General features: G+C 38.3%; 2 protein-coding genes, 1 long non-coding RNA gene and 1 other non-coding gene across 7 annotated transcripts; 3 read left to right on the top strand and 1 right to left on the bottom strand.

The window, feature by feature from the left end:
• Window positions 454-6,870, top strand: LOC18772045 (ATP-dependent RNA helicase DBP2). 3 transcript variants are annotated; one of them, XM_007208386.2, is made up of 14 exons: window positions 454-997; window positions 1,168-1,260; window positions 1,375-1,539; window positions 1,642-1,737; window positions 1,862-1,936; window positions 2,281-2,442; window positions 3,105-3,185; window positions 3,966-4,064; window positions 4,475-4,570; window positions 5,100-5,231; window positions 5,386-5,460; window positions 5,777-5,866; window positions 5,968-6,042; window positions 6,199-6,870. In XM_007208386.2, the coding sequence occupies exons 1-14, from the start codon at window positions 707-709 to the stop codon at window positions 6,373-6,375; spliced, it is 1,707 nt and encodes a 568-aa protein (XP_007208448.1). In that variant the 5' UTR covers window positions 454-706; the 3' UTR covers window positions 6,376-6,870. The 3 variants fall into 3 exon arrangements, 2 of the variants coding, with proteins under 2 accessions (XP_007208448.1, XP_020422433.1); XR_002272240.1 differs by lacking the exon at window positions 6,199-6,870 and having other exon boundaries at window positions 587-997; window positions 5,714-5,866; window positions 5,968-5,987; XM_020566844.1 differs by lacking the exons at window positions 5,777-5,866; window positions 5,968-6,042; window positions 6,199-6,870 and adding an exon at window positions 5,740-5,765 and having other exon boundaries at window positions 587-997.
• Window positions 7,482-8,325, top strand: LOC109949481. Its single transcript, XR_002271938.1, has 2 exons — window positions 7,482-7,841; window positions 8,058-8,325. It is a non-coding gene; the product is annotated as an uncharacterized LOC109949481 (long non-coding RNA).
• On the top strand, window positions 9,237-9,309 carry TRNAR-CCU. Its single transcript has one exon. It is a non-coding gene; the product is annotated as a tRNA-Arg (tRNA).
• LOC18775326 (protein NETWORKED 4A) lies at window positions 9,371-14,622 on the bottom strand. Of its 2 annotated transcripts, none has more exons than XM_020566136.1 (4): window positions 14,323-14,622; window positions 12,842-12,902; window positions 12,209-12,314; window positions 9,371-11,475 (listed from the first exon to the last, which is right to left on the bottom strand). In XM_020566136.1, exons 2-4 carry the CDS (start codon window positions 12,854-12,856, stop codon window positions 9,710-9,712), a joined length of 1,887 nt encoding a protein of 628 aa, XP_020421725.1. In that variant the 5' UTR covers window positions 12,857-12,902; window positions 14,323-14,622; the 3' UTR covers window positions 9,371-9,709. The 2 variants fall into 2 exon arrangements, with proteins under 2 accessions (XP_020421725.1, XP_020421724.1); XM_020566135.1 differs by having other exon boundaries at window positions 12,209-12,320; window positions 14,323-14,621.

Raw genomic sequence — 14,978 nt, 5'->3', positions numbered from 1 at the left:
GATTGGAGGCTTTAGGAGAAGCCATGTGGCTTGTAGCTGTTGGACTATGTGGGCTGGTGGTCAACACTGACGTCAGCGGCCTTCGGGCAACAACCCAATTCATCTTTGCCTGTGAGCTTGCCCGAACTGGTGAGTCCCATGCTTTGCCCGAACTAGATTTGGTGCGCTAGAGGTGAAACTCGGGGCTGGGAGAGCCTGTTGCCAGGGCAAGGCCCTGGCGTTGCACTTGCACTTAGAGGGTAATAGGTAACAGGATGGGCACAGAAAAATTGAGAACATGAAAATTGGACTCGCGAATACATTCCGGTTGTCTCAGATTGCATCTCGCCGTGTGGGGGCCTAGTACAATATATATTGGGCTTGGCAGTCGCTTGAAAAGATTTAAAAAGCTTATATGGGTGGCCCAAATGACCACTCTCTTCTTCAGGCTAAAGAGAGAGACGAAGCGACGCCGTCTTATTGGGCCCAAATCATGCACCAAAATATAAGCCCGCAAAGACCCAAGTGGGCCCATAACCCCGGACAGGCGCAAGTTAGCGAGAGTTTGAAAACAAAGACTGGAGAGATAGATTGGTTGGCCAAAGCACGCACGAACCTCTCGTTTTTCTCGAACTGTTTTTTAACACTCACTCACTCACTCCACTCACAGTCGTCGCATAAATCAAACTCTCGCCGATTCTGAGAAACCTTTCGCGAAAGCTAAACGATGTCGTATGTGCCTCCACACCTAAGGTCAAGCTCAACGACCACCACAACCACCACAGAAACCTCATCTGTAACCCTAGACGATCAGAGCAAGCTCTCGTACCCCTCCTCCAACTCTCACTTCAACAACGACAAGTCGTCCGCCGCTTCCTTCTCCAGCTTCTCGCACTCCAATGCCTCGCGCTGGAGCTCCGGCTCTATCTCCACCGCCAACAGAGCTCTCGCCCGGCCTGACGCAGTCGTCCCTCAGTGGAAGCCCTCCGAACGCGTCCTCCGCATGAAGCCTGAACTGGTTCGACGCTTCACCAGTTTTCAATTGCATTTTGGGAATTTGGGAAATTCTAGGCCTTGTATTTGAATTCGTTTACTTAGGGTTCTTGCTACAGCTAATCTCATATTTTCAATGACATTTATGTTTTATTAATGTTATCAGTCTATTTACAAAATTATACATGCCTGCAGATTGAAGAGGTTTGTTTGCGGCTTAATTTGGATGTTTCTGTTAGTCCAGACTCTGCTCCTGCTCCTGCACCAATTGAGTCTTTTGCAGATATGGTGAATCATCTTTGTGTCTTATCAAAATTGGATTTTCGCTTCTATTTTTTACTAGCGTGTTTTGTTTTTGTTTCTCTACGGTGTAACAAAACCATGTGGATTCGCTATTCTCAGTGTTTGCACGCTAGCATCATGAAAGATATTGCATACCATGGATACACCACGCCAACATCCATTCAGGCTCAAGCCATGCCAGTTGCCCTCAGTGGGAGGGACCTATTAGGTTGTGCTGAAACTGGCAGCGGGAAAACAGCTGCATTCGCCATCCCAATGATACAGGTCCGAGGCTGCGTTATTTGATATTCTTATGCAGTCTGGACGTTATGCCTGCTAAGTCGGTTTGTTTTACTTAAGGTTTTAATTTTGAATTTCAATGTGTAGCATTGCTTGGCTCAACCTCCTGTTCAACGTGGTGATGGACCACTAGCTTTGGTATTGGCCCCGACTAGAGAGCTTGCCCAACAAATAGAAAAAGAGGTACGATACCTGTGCTTAGGCTGCAAAAGATAACATTGTGATTACAAGTTTTTTTTTTTGTTGGCTTGGAATTTGTTTCGTAATATTTTTCCGTAGGTGCTAAGTTATGATTGTGTTTTTACAGGTCAAAGCTTTTAGTAAATCTCTTGAGTCCTTCAGAACTGCCATAGTTGTGGGTGGAACCAACATAGCTGAGCAGGTGATTGATTTGGCTCAATAATTTTACATTTTACTATTCAAATAATTGTTTTAATCTTCGTAGAAAATTCATTATTTCTTATCCTGTGTTATTGCTTCTCTGGTATTATAGTTTTTGTGAACATTTATTTCTGCCTAATGCCCTCCTCCCCCGCTCGCATACCTGTGGTTAAAAAATCAAACACTTAACCCATACCTCCCTTGTTTCTCATGTAGTAAGAGTGAGATATTCCTTTAGTGCAATGATTTTCTGAACTCTTATAGCAATCTACGGAATATATTATTTCCTGTTAGTTTTTGCTAATACTTGTTTGGTTGTGGCTTTGCTACTGGATGAAATGACAGAGGTCTGAGCTACGAGCAGGAGTTGATGTGGTGGTTGCTACTCCTGGACGATTTATAGATCATTTACAACAAGGGAATACTTCCGTCACTAGAATTTCATTTGTCGTTCTGGATGAGGCTGACAGGATGCTTGACATGGGTTTTGAACCACAGATAAGAGAGGTATATTTTGTCTCACCTTTTGATGCGATTGTGTCTGAAAAAAAGAATATTTTTGCCTTTTGCTTTTGAAATTATGTCATACCATCATCCCTGTGGCTTGTTTTGGCCTGCGTTTTTAAGTTCTTGAGCCAAAGTTTTTGTGTCCAACCGTTTATTCCTTCCAATGCTTCCATGGGTATTCCTTTCATTTATAATTTCCAAACCTATAGCATCAAGTATCAGGCTCAACGTGAATGCCTATTTTTGAGAAATGAAACTTTATAAAGAACAGGGCAACAATGAAAGGGAACATAGAAAGAGAGAAAATATTCCTTGGAAAAAAGCCTGCAGTTGGAGGAAACCAAGTGGAATCACAAATTCAAGGAGACATATAGAACGTCCTGGAGGATTTAGACTTATACATGATGTTCACCTCACTTTAAGGTTCCGTTTTGAATAGCGTTTAGGTTTTGTACAACTTTGTGTCCCTTCTATATTTCTGAACCTTGTAAAGCATTTTCAATGTTTAAATAATTGTTTGACTCCTAAACCCGTTATTTGCAAGCATTTCCGTAACATTGAAAAGGGTTATCTGATACATATATTAGAACACATAATATAATCATCTGATTCCCTGTTTACTTCTGGAAGGATATGTCACATCTCTTTTGATGCTATTTTAGGTGATGCGGAACCTTTCTGAAAAGCATCAAACTTTGCTATTTAGTGCAACTATGCCTGAAGAGATTGAAGAATTAGCCCAGGTAAGGTTTTCCAATAATTACCTTATTAAACAAGCTCTTATGTGTTATACAACTATAATGTTTTTTTTTGGAAATGCAGTCTATGGCTGGATTTATTTTTGTAATAAGTTACCAATCACGCCAATTCCCTCCCTGCCCTTGAAATTTGAACACCATCTGATAGTATTACAAATCTTGTGCCAATATGCGTATAATGGATCCCGTTGATCAAGCTGGCTATATTTGTGATTTCCTAAGTTTAATAATATGATACATGATCAAAAAATTTGACGTTTATTATTAAATAAGTCAAAAGCATGGTTCAATGTAAACAGAATAAGAGAAAAGTGTCATTGTGGTTCATTTGTCTAATCAAGTCAACCTTCTAATTTTACAATCTTATGTTTCTACGGCAAATTTTGTCCTGTATCTTTTAAGTTTCTGAGAATTTTATTGTATTTACTGAGAGACACATGAGATATCATACCCTTGTTTGATGGTAACTTCATATTATTTGTTGCTTTGCAACATGCAGATAGGTATTTAGACCTATTTATCACGTTCTTTGTTAGAGGAGACACTAAAACTGTGCAGTCTTGACCATATCAATAGCCACTAATGCATTCTACCCTTTACTGCAGAGTAATTTTATCCCAAGTTTGGAATGAACTTTTAGTTTGTCATTTTCCAATATACAAAATCTAATTATTAGAATAACATTAAGATCATTATGCTCTCTCTCTCTCTCTCTCTCTCTCTCTCAGAAAAACACTTATTCTAGCTTCTGTTGTCCAATTTCAGGAATACTTAACTAACCCAGTGCAAGTGAAGGTGGGAAAAGTGAGTAGCCCCACAGCAAATGTAACTCAGACTTTGGAGAAGGTTTCTGAGAGTGAGAAGGTTGGTTCACCCAGAACAATCATTGTTGATTTCTCTTTAATTTTTCTTTGCAATGTTTGAGAATTTAATTTAATTTCTTTTTCTTTCGTTTGAGGGTGGGGATGGTGTTTTTGTGGATTATGTTAGCTTTTTAACTCCCCTTATTGTTCAGTCACTTCTTGTCTGATTTGATTTTGTACTGAAAAATTTATGCTAGCCGTGTGCTGTGGAGAGTTTTTCTATGTATTACTTGGTTGGAAATCTGTGTTCCCAGTGTATTTTATGTGCTTGATACTGATCTTATTATCTTTGACAAGCATATTCCTCAGCTTATCTTTTGCTTACCTATGTAGTTTGAAATGCGTCTGACCCTTTAACTGGGAGGGTTGTTGGCCTGGTTTTAACTAAATAATGGTGCTTTGTTTGTGTAGACTGATAGGCTTTTGGCTTTGCTCGTAGAGGAGGCATCTCGGGTTGAAAGATCTGGCCATCCCTTTCCCTTAACTATTGTATTTGTTGAAAGGAAGGTACATTTTGCTCCTTATCGTATCTTCACTTGATTATGACTGTCATCATTTCAACCTTATAATTAAAAGTGTCATGGGTATAAATGTTGATGGACAAGTTTGCCTGCGTCTCCTCTTAGTCTCTATACTTGTGGACAACTCACTCATTTATGATTTGGTTTAAAGGTGAGCATCATGCCTAACAATGCATCTGCATTCCAATATTGTGAGCATACATTTTGAAGTGTACTGAATAATGGAAAGAAGTTTAAATTAGGGCTTGGTGATGAAATGTTCTTCTTAAAAGCTTGAATTGTGAAACCTTTGTACATTGATCCAAATTTAGTGCGAACTCTTTCCTACTTCTGAGTGCATGTTGCCATCGGAGTGCTTTATATGCTTGCTATGGGGCAAAAATACTTTTCAATCTGGCGTGACTTAATTTTCTCTCCTTACTATCTACTTTCTCAGACAAAGGCTTTGATGATTAATCTTGTATGGCTTATTCATGAAATTTAACACTGGATTCTGAATTTGGGCGTGCATGCAGACGAGATGTGACGAGGTTGCTGATGCCTTGGTAGCACAAGGGTTGCATGCAGTTGCTCTTCATGGTGGTCGTACTCAGGGTGAAAGAGAGGCTGCTCTACGTGAATTTAGAAAAGGCACTACCAATATTTTGGTACGTCCTCAGTTGCTAGAGAGAATTGATGCTACTTGTCCTCTATTCATTTCACATTTTCATTTTTGTCTGTTTATGCTTGTCTGATTCTGCTTGAATATAAGGAAGCTTTTAAAATTGCCATCCATGTACCTTATTGAGGCCTTGTGTGCAGGTCGCCACTGATGTTGCATCTCGTGGTTTGGATGTCTCAGGAGTTGCTCATGTTATCAATTTGGATCTTCCAAAGGTATACCTGGTTGCAATTAAAAGGCCTGTTGGTCGGGTTATATCTGGAATCCACTTATCCAACCTAGAAGATTATCTGAAAAATGGCAATAAATTTGGCAATTATTCTGAATGAGTCAACTTGTGATATTTGGAATAGGTGATCTAATGGGTGGTGATCTTTGGAATTTGATTAGCATAAAATCAATCTCAACTATGATCATTAAGTCTTTCTGCTATCATGTGATAGCATCTCATTAGCTTGGTCTTTTCAGTTGCTATTAATTTTGTTGTGAAATAGCAAACCTGAAGCTTCAGTTATGGCTACCTCAATATAGAGCATGGAAGATTATGTACACCGGATTGGAAGGACGGGAAGAGCAGGATCAATGGGACAAGCTACTTCCTTTTACACTGATCGTGATATGGTACCTTATTTTCCACCTTCTCTTACTGCTTCTTTTACTTATGATCTCTTCCATTGGCAGAATATAACTTTTCATTCTTGATTCTTGATGGCACACTGTAGTTCCTTGTGGCAAATATAAAGAAAGCAATCGCAGATGTTGGATCTGGAAATGCTGTGGCTTTTGCAACTGGAAAGGTACAGATTCTTAGATAACCTATGAGCGGTCAATTCTTTGGCGTCGTACTAGCGCCTAGCCTTTCTTGATCATTTCTAGATAATCTTGGGAGAAAGAAGAGATTAATTTATTTCTTGCATTTGTAAACCTTGACAATTTCTGCTATTAACTATCAGACTGCAAGAAGGAAAGAGAGAGAAGCAGCAGCTGCTCAAAAGCACGCTAGGGTTGCTCTATCAAAGTGCTCAATAACGGGACCCACATCCGTAAACATTGAGGACAAGTATAGGTTCATGATTGCTGATTCCAACAGTAAACGAGAAGGTGCTGCAGATAGTGCTTGGGACGACTAATGACCTTCAGTGCCTCTTTAATTACAAGCAGCGAGTCGTGCTTGGGGCTTCAAGATCGTGAGGTTGGTAAGATGTACGCTGTGTGGAAGCCAGAGTAGAAGTCCCCCACCTCTCTCTCCCTTCCTCCGTTCCACCCACACCTTGTGGCCTGTGTCAGCTGTAAATGTGCCTGTGCTGTTTATGCATGCTTGTCTTGCAAGTTTGGTAATGTTCATCTATAGGCATGTTACTTCTGACTTGAGGCTTGGACTGCAAAGGTGTTGAATACAATTAGTTCCTTGTAAGTTGTCCACTTTTCAGGTCTGTCGTTTTATATCGTTAATGTACCTAGAATCTGTACCAAGGACTAAGGGTTTGATGCTTAGGGTTGGCTCATAGGTTTTGCATTGTACATCTTAAAAATGAAGTTGACTTGAGAAGTTTGTAGTGGAATGAAATACTTTGGACTGATAATGGCTTCCGAAAGGCATATATAACTTGACACTGTTTTACTCCCATCCTGTGCCTAACATTCACAGGTGCAATATGTGCCTCCCTGCAGCAATAATTTGCAAATTCGTGACGCTGCATCGTTTTGCCTTGGTTTTGCTTTTTAGACCCAGACGTATGTTCAGAAAATGTCAGTTCTAAGGTTAAGAATCAAATGCCATTGTAAGACCAAACTCAATGTTTCAGGCAAAAGAAGAAGAAAAGGGACCAACTTAAGTTGCAAAATCCTCTAGTGTGGTGGCTTGGCTCGGATTGGATTTGAATTGGGTCCACCTGTCCTTATGAGTCACCCTTTTAAACGAGACGTGTAAGATGTTGGAGTGGTGTCACGGGTATTCGAACTTGAGATCACTAGTCCGGAAGTCGAGGCCTTTTGCCTATTGGGTTAGACCCTGTTAGCTTAGGTCTTAATATTTAGAAGTTCACCGAATAATGATCATGACACTTGTCCAATTTAATTGAAAAATTCGTTGGAACTCGTACATTTTACAATGACCCTTATAAATGAAAACACCTGCCATCTTGATTGCCAATTTGTGATAATACACCATAATCACAAAAGAGAATTCAACATTCTGGGTGGTTTATAATATTTTTAAAATTTTGTTCTTGTAATTTCCTAACTGAGAGAAAAAGAAAAAAAAATGTAAGAAAAAGAAAAGGAGGAGAAAAAAGAGGTGCAATTTTATATTTGAGAAACGAATAAACGAGACTTGCGTTAAGACACTCCCAATAAAATTCAAAGTGATCTCTAACGCAGCGGCCAAATTTTGTTGAAAGTCAAAGTTGCTATTGACTTGATAGGGTTGAGGTTTTGAGCTCTCTGCGTTTTTGCAAATTGAGATCTGAAAATGGCAGGGGGAATCGCAGCGGCATCGTCACGTTTCTCGAAGCTTCCGAGGCCTCAATCCTCCGATGTAAAAGCGGTCGCTATGTGGGGCGTCGCCGCCGGCACTGGCGCTCTTTGGTTCATCCAGGTTCCCCCTTTCTCTTTCAGTTTTTACTTCAGATTTTATCATCCCTGTAATTATTTATCAAATTTTTTTTTTCAACAAGCCATAGTTTGATTGGTTGCAATAAATATGCAAATTTGAAGTAAAAATAATGCGGAAATGAAGAAATAGTTGAAAGCTGCTTTATTTTATTGTATGATTCTAATGCTTTCCTTTTTCTTCATACAAAACATGAAACAGCCATTTGATTGGATAAAGAAGACATTTCTGGAGAAGCCTGTGACAAATGAAGGCCAGTAATTTGAAGAAGCTGGATCTGGAGAGGATTCACACAACAAAAGCATTTTTCATCTTCAATTTAAGGAGATTCTAATTTCCATCTGTTTCAATAATTGCTTGTTTTGTAAGCTAACAGAACAGATTATGAATCTGTTTTGTTGAAACATTTTGTTTGCCATTTGCCTTGTGATATTAATGCAAGTTCCAGTTTAGCTCTTCAATTTCTTCACATCATTGTGCTCAAGATTTCTACAGCTTGTTCAAACCAGCTAGAACACTACGAAAAATCAAAGGTGTTAAAATTGGTGAAATCCTGGAAGGTTTCATGGGAGATTTTTCACTTTCAACATATCCATCTCGTGTTATTGATTTGGGTTTGGTTAATTATCTTGAAATGAGATATACCAGCAGCTTCATCATAGTATTATTTTTAGCCCAAGGTCAAATGTGCTTTCAATCTATGTTGAATTTCCTGGGTTCAGTTCTTTGGTAGTAGAAAGACTACCAAAGAGATCCACATGAAGAGAAGGATTTTCATGAGACGGGAATAGCACTATTTTGCTATTTCCAATCAATAGTGCTATGATAAATATGATAACACTTCTACGTGCTTAGCAAAATAATGTTATCTCCGTTGCAATTAAGTTTTTTTTTCCACATGAGACGGGGAGTATTAGAATTTAAACGGAAATATATAGAAGAAATATTATAAGAGAATCATATTGTTTTCTACAATCTTTTTTATTTTTGTGTGGGTATAAACATGATTTTCTACACCTAGTCATGTAAACAAAATGGTGACTAAATTATGATGTCTTCTATACTTTGAACTCAACTTCCTTTAAAGACATACCCTTGGATATTTTGTTGGCACCGAGGAGAAATGTTTGCACATATTTTCACTATTTTTTATTATTTCATTTCTAAACAAAGGAAAGAGAAGAAAATATATTAGTCTTCCTCATGGGAAATACACAAAAGAATCTTTGTGGGATTATTTGATTTTCTAGTTTTCTATATATCTAAGAATATCAGGAATGTCTGGACATTTTCTCTCTTGCCTCGGAGAGTGTGACATTATCCTCAAAATAGGCAATAGAAGCATATTTAAATAATTTTGGGTTTGATATATAACAACAAGCGCCTGTAGCTCAGTGGATAGAGCGTCTGTTTCCTAAGCAGAAAGTCGAAGGTTCGACCCCTTCCTGGCGCGGAAATGTCAATTCATTTTTTATTTTCACTTCGCAAATAGCAATAGTTAATGAAGACCAACATTTTGAGCAATACTTTGGAATATATGTGTCAGAAAAAGTTTGCAAAACACAAAGTTCAATTGTGCGAATCCAACCCAAAAAACCAAACACCAAACTCACATACTTTTTTGCCCTCTCTCCACCTACCTTCTGAGGGCAAGCCAGTGACTCAAATGGCCCTTAGATAGGACCCTCCTGCATCTATATCTGCATACTCTACACAAACCATCAATACAACCATGAGAGCATGGTCTACAGCACAACACTAGGCTGGGGGATTTAATTTCCAACCTACATAGAGAAACAGGCACTCAAAAAACATGTATTTTACAAACTATGATCACATAATTTATATCTAGCTTAAGATGCCAAAACTGGAACTCGCTGCTTGTTCCCCATGCAAGCCTGTCGGAGTCTATGGTATCCATTTCTATAATGTTCAAGAGAGAAGCACAGCTGCCTTATAACTTCTCTCTTTTCTTCTGCTCCTTCCATAATCGTAACTCTTTGCCTCTGAATCTCCTCCTCGAGTTCTTTTGCTCTTGCCGTCAGCTCCTCCACCAGTTTACGTGCCCCTTCAGCCCCGTTGAGCAGTTCTTGATGTTCCATCTGTATTTGTTGCAAATTCTTGTCCATCTCATTGATCTGATCATCTCGAGAACTCGCCTCTGCTTTAAGTGTTACTACTTTGGTATTAATCTCATCTCTTTCTATTTTCATAGCATCAAGGGTCTTGTTTAAATTCTCCGTTTGATTGCTTCTCTCCAGGATGTCTTCCTTTAACTGCTCGATTTTGCCATTAAGTCTCTCCTCCATTTCTGTTTTTCCAGCCTTCATCTGTCTGATTTCATCCTCCAACAACCGGCCACGAGATTCCCAGTCTCTAAGCTGGTCCTCTAAGTGTGTCCGTTCAGATTGCAATCGGGATATTTCAGCCTTAACCTGTGACTTTTCTGGGAAAATTTTCTCCTCAGCATCAGATACTGCTATTTTCAAATCCATGACCTCATGATCCCTGTCTGATAAACTACTTTTTAACCTTGTAATTCGTTCCTGCAGCTTGGACACCTCTCTTTTCTCTGTGTTGAGCTTTGCTCTCCACATGGAAATATCCTTGTTAGCGGATTCAAGCTGACCTTGCAACCGCTGGATTTCCTCAGAGGCTTTATTACTCTCAAGTTGATGTCTCAAACTTGCAATCTCTTTCTCTGATATCTGAAGTCTATCTTTTGTGATTTTAAGCTCTTTCATCAATGCCTCCATCTTGCTATCTGGGTCTTGAACTTCTTCCGGCCCACCAACACTTTTATGAACATCTGACATTTCATTTATCTCGATGTCTTGCTCACCCTCATCCCTCTTGGCCTCTTTCTGTTTTGATGTTTCAAGTGCAGCATCAAAACCATTATTAAGTTCTGAGGACTCGTACCTTTTGAGCTTGATGTTCAACCTGGCAATCTCTTCTTCTGAGTTCCGTAATTTTTCATTTGCAGTTGTCAGCTCTTGCTCATATTCTGCAATTTTTGCAGAAAATCCTTCGGAATGATCAGTTTTTGAATCCGTGAATGAACTATCTGCATTATCTTCCTGTTGCATCCGGAGCTTCTCCTTCACTTCACGAAGGTCAATTTCCAATTCAATTATCTTTCTCATCTGCCCATGATCACCACCATTTCCTAAGGGAGTTGAATAATTATTGACTGAAGAATCATCAGATTCTGGCTCGGAATCGGTTAATGAAGATGATTCGTCTCCCTCTTTCTGGTAATTATCCGAGCTGCTTACACCAGGGCCAAGGAAGAAATCAAAGCCAGCAGCACGAGGGCCAGATCTCCGACGACCGAGCCTTTGGGGTTGTACGTCAGGAGAGGGCCATGCAGATGGCAGTTCTGAACCAATGTCAGAAAGGCATGAACTCTGGGATTGGAGATCCAAGGTCACATTCTTCCGCAGCTCTCCTGTCACATGATCATAGCGTTCAGCCAAGGACCGGTACAATCGATAAAATTCTTCAACATGAGCAATCAATTCAGGCCTCTTTTGATAATACATTTCGGCTTTTTTCGCAAATGAATCCCCATCCTCTTCAATCAGCTTCAACATCCGCTTGATGCTCCGATCCATCTCTGTGGTGAAGGATCGTTTTGTCATTTTCTTGATAGGCATTTTGGTGAAAAATTTACTACAGCATTCAACACTTTAGAACTTTGACCAAAATAAAAATCAACTTTTTAGATATTTAAACATGCATAATTTTGGAAAACCAACTTCCTCCACAAGTTGGCAGTTGGGGTTGAATAATCCCTGTGCCGTTAGATCAGGGGAAGCATCTAAAATTATATAACCGCTGTCCACTTTACCCATTTTAAGTTTGCCTTCATTTAGAATGTGGAACGAGAAACCTTTGCTGCTTAAATTTTATCCCACATCTCAGGTTTAAGGCACCAGATATTGTTGAAGAACATAACAAAAAGATGTTTCTTCTCAACAATTAATTTTTAACTCATACTTTTGCATACCGGACAAGAAGTTGAAAAATGAGAAAGAAACAAAATTTGGCAAAAATAGTAAAACAAGAATTTTTTGTAAATAAGTCAAAAGAACCAAATAACGCTTGAATGTAGCTAGGTCAAACTGAATAAAATTTTATAAATGGATTACTGCTACGAAATCTAGGCAAGATATTTTTCCTTTTCTATGAGAAGCAGCAACTAGATATATACAAAGATGATCCAGGAAGAAAGTCCTCACTGGACCATTTCCTAAGCCTTTGTCGCATGCAACTTTTTTTTTCTTCTTCTTTTCTATTTATAATAAAGACACTTACAAATAAGACCAAAAGAGGTGTTTGTTGCTCACCCTCAAGATTCTCTGGAAGCCATTTAGAGTTTTTGGGACTAATGTGACTATCCCACCACCAGGGATGAGACTTTCTTGATTCTGTCCTTTTCATAGTCTTATTGTACTGTACCTGACATGAAGGCAAGACCAGCAGTTACTTAAGAGTTTCAATGCAAACCAGACAATGCAGGAAGAAATACCCTAAAGAAGCACCTTATTCATTCAACACTGAACTTTAGTGATGCTAGAATATCTTGTCTAAATTTTGACCACTCCATTGAGTTTCCATATATTATTAGATGAAAATCACCACAATGACATGTACAGCTAATATTATCCTTTCCTACACCACAACCCCTATCTCCTTTTATATTTCTGCACGTACCATTATCCAACTCACCATTATAATTTGACCAAACTCAAATTCAGGAGCCAACAAAAATAATAGACAAAAGATTTATAGCAAAAAAAGTAATAAACATAAAAAAACAGTCTCTTTTGGAGTGAAGTTCGTGACACAGTAGTTCCTTAACAATCTTTATAAACAAAATTGGACTCAAAATTACCAAAGTAACGGATATTAGAAACTGATAAATTAGCAAAACCATTTACTCGTGTATCCAAGGTGTTTGCTGGAGTTTCGTTTCTTACCAAGGAACTAGCCATTTGCTAGTATGGTTGAAACTTCAAGTTGATACCTTTGATAGAGAACCTGTGTCCAAAGCAGACAAACAGATTAGTTTTCTGACAACATATTTGTTCAGATTTATTATGTCCAATACATCATTCAATAATAGTAATAAATAAATAAAATTAATTTTATAGGCTTTTACAGATTTTATAGTATTATCATGATATTTTTGTTTTTGAAATTTATCTTGAAATTGATATTTTTCTTGGGAATTGCTCTGCTGAAACTAGAAAACAGGTAGCAGAAAACGAACACCCTGCTTTTCAGACAGTTTCCGGATATCTGATGTTCAAAATAGGCTACCAAACACTATTCCAGTGTTTGAAAATGATTCGTTCTTTCTGGGAATGAAAAACGGTTTCTCAATCCTAACACCAAAAGGGCCCTTAGTTTATCTAATAAAATGTGGATGAACAATCATGTCACTTTCCAACTACTAACAACCACAGGTCCACAACAAAGGTCTCAAGAATCTCAACATTATAGTATTCACATTGATTGCATAACATTGTAATATAATAATCATTACTAATAATGTTCCTGCTCTAACAAATAATCTTTACCGTTATAAATCAGCATTTACACACTTCACAAACATAGATATTTCTCTGAAAAGTAAGTTGAAGAATAAAATGAAATAACAATGACAAATGATTATAAACTCTGACGTATAAATAAAATAAAATTATTAAGCATTGCTGCCCAAAGTCCAGTTGGGCCTACAAAGTTAGAAACTGGGCCAATCAGTTTGGGAACTTTGGGTTGCCAAATTGTTTTATGGGCCCAAATTGTCCAAGATTAACTAGCCCACATTCTAGAATCTAGAAAGTGCGTGAAGGCACGCACATGAAAAGCTGGGAGGATTTAATTAACCTCACAAACAAGAAAAGGTATAAAAAAATCTGAATCTGAATCCGCGGGAATTGAGTGTAGTACATCTGTCGGAACAAAGACTTTCCAGGCTCCAGCTAATTACCCCACACCACACCACAGCCCTCACCTCACCTTCCATTCCAAAGGGAGTAAATTTGGTAGATGGAAGAGTGAGAGAGTAAGCGAGTGAGCCATTATTACATTCATACAATAATTACTCAATTATAAAAATTCTTAATTTACGCAAAAAGAATTTACAAAAATCTTATGTTCAGCAAAAGAAAATTTTCTTGTTTCTGAAAAGTACAAGGGAATTTGAAATCCAAACTAAAAAGGGGGTAGTTTTATTGTTTGATTTTCAGTCTATATGAGCATGAAGATTTCAAAAATTTCAAGAAATGAAGAGATTTCAAAATTTTCAAGAAATGAAGACATGCTAATTACGCTAGCATCGCATGTACACATACAGTCATACACAAATCATCAAACCGGCAGCAGAATCACATAAAGCAGTCATCTTTATGAACAAAATCAAAAACCCAAATGGAAAAGTCATTGAAAATCTTACCTTTGAGCTGTGCTATTGCAGACTGAAGAGAGAGAGGGAGAGAAGACAGATCCCTGTGGTGAAAACTGCACCCACCTGAAGGCTGAGAGAGAGAGAGAGAGAGAGAGCGCGGTGGGTGTTTGGGAATTGGGAAAATTGGGCCTGAGGCTCCACTCGACAAAGTTCAAAAATGGGAAAGAAAGACAACTTTTTTGCCTTGATCTTGTTTGCTTCTGAGCTCTCAAATGGAGCCGAGATTAGGAATAGTATAGAATTAGAAATTCAACAAAGTCAAAAAATACTCATTTTCATATTTAATTTATTTGAATATTTCGTATTTGACAACAAAATCATGGGTGGATGTCAATCTCAGCACTCTCTCAATCAATTGACCAAGTTTCAAGAGGGAGGGAGGCACAAGCATGTGAGCTTGTAACGCTTGTGCATATATCTGCCGTCCATTTTCATTATTATTATTATTATTATTATTTATTTATTTATTTTGGTCAATAATTTTCTAGTCGACATAGACTAATCAAAATATCACTCCTATCTTTACTGTTTTTTCTGATAAATGACTTCACCGCCATATTGATGTGTACTCACTTGCCATCTCCATCTTTACTCAATGGCTGACTTTACTTATCTATGCTATTACCTTCATCATTGTAAATTGC

Source organism: Prunus persica, chromosome G6 (assembly GCF_000346465.2).
Source record: "Prunus persica cultivar Lovell chromosome G6, Prunus_persica_NCBIv2, whole genome shotgun sequence".
In the NCBI taxonomy this organism is placed as follows: domain Eukaryota; kingdom Viridiplantae; phylum Streptophyta; class Magnoliopsida; order Rosales; family Rosaceae; genus Prunus; species Prunus persica.
This window is presented reverse-complemented; position numbering and strand designations above follow the sequence as displayed.

Bases quoted from the DNA above. Each gene is read 5' to 3' on its own strand.
- LOC18772045 (XM_007208386.2), top strand. From the start codon at position 707: ATGTCGTATGTGCCTCCACACCTAAGGTCAAGCTCAACGACCACCACA. The intron at 998-1,167 runs GTTCGACGCTTC...ACATGCCTGCAG, and splicing joins TCCGCATGAAGCCTGAACTG to ATTGAAGAGGTTTGTTTGCG. The intron at 2,443-3,104 runs GTATATTTTGTC...ATGCTATTTTAG, and splicing joins TTGAACCACAGATAAGAGAG to GTGATGCGGAACCTTTCTGA.
- LOC18775326 (XM_020566135.1), bottom strand. The intron at 11,476-12,208 runs GTGAGCAACAAA...CCTTCACCACAG, and splicing joins GCTTCCAGAGAATCTTGAGG to AGATGGATCGGAGCATCAAG.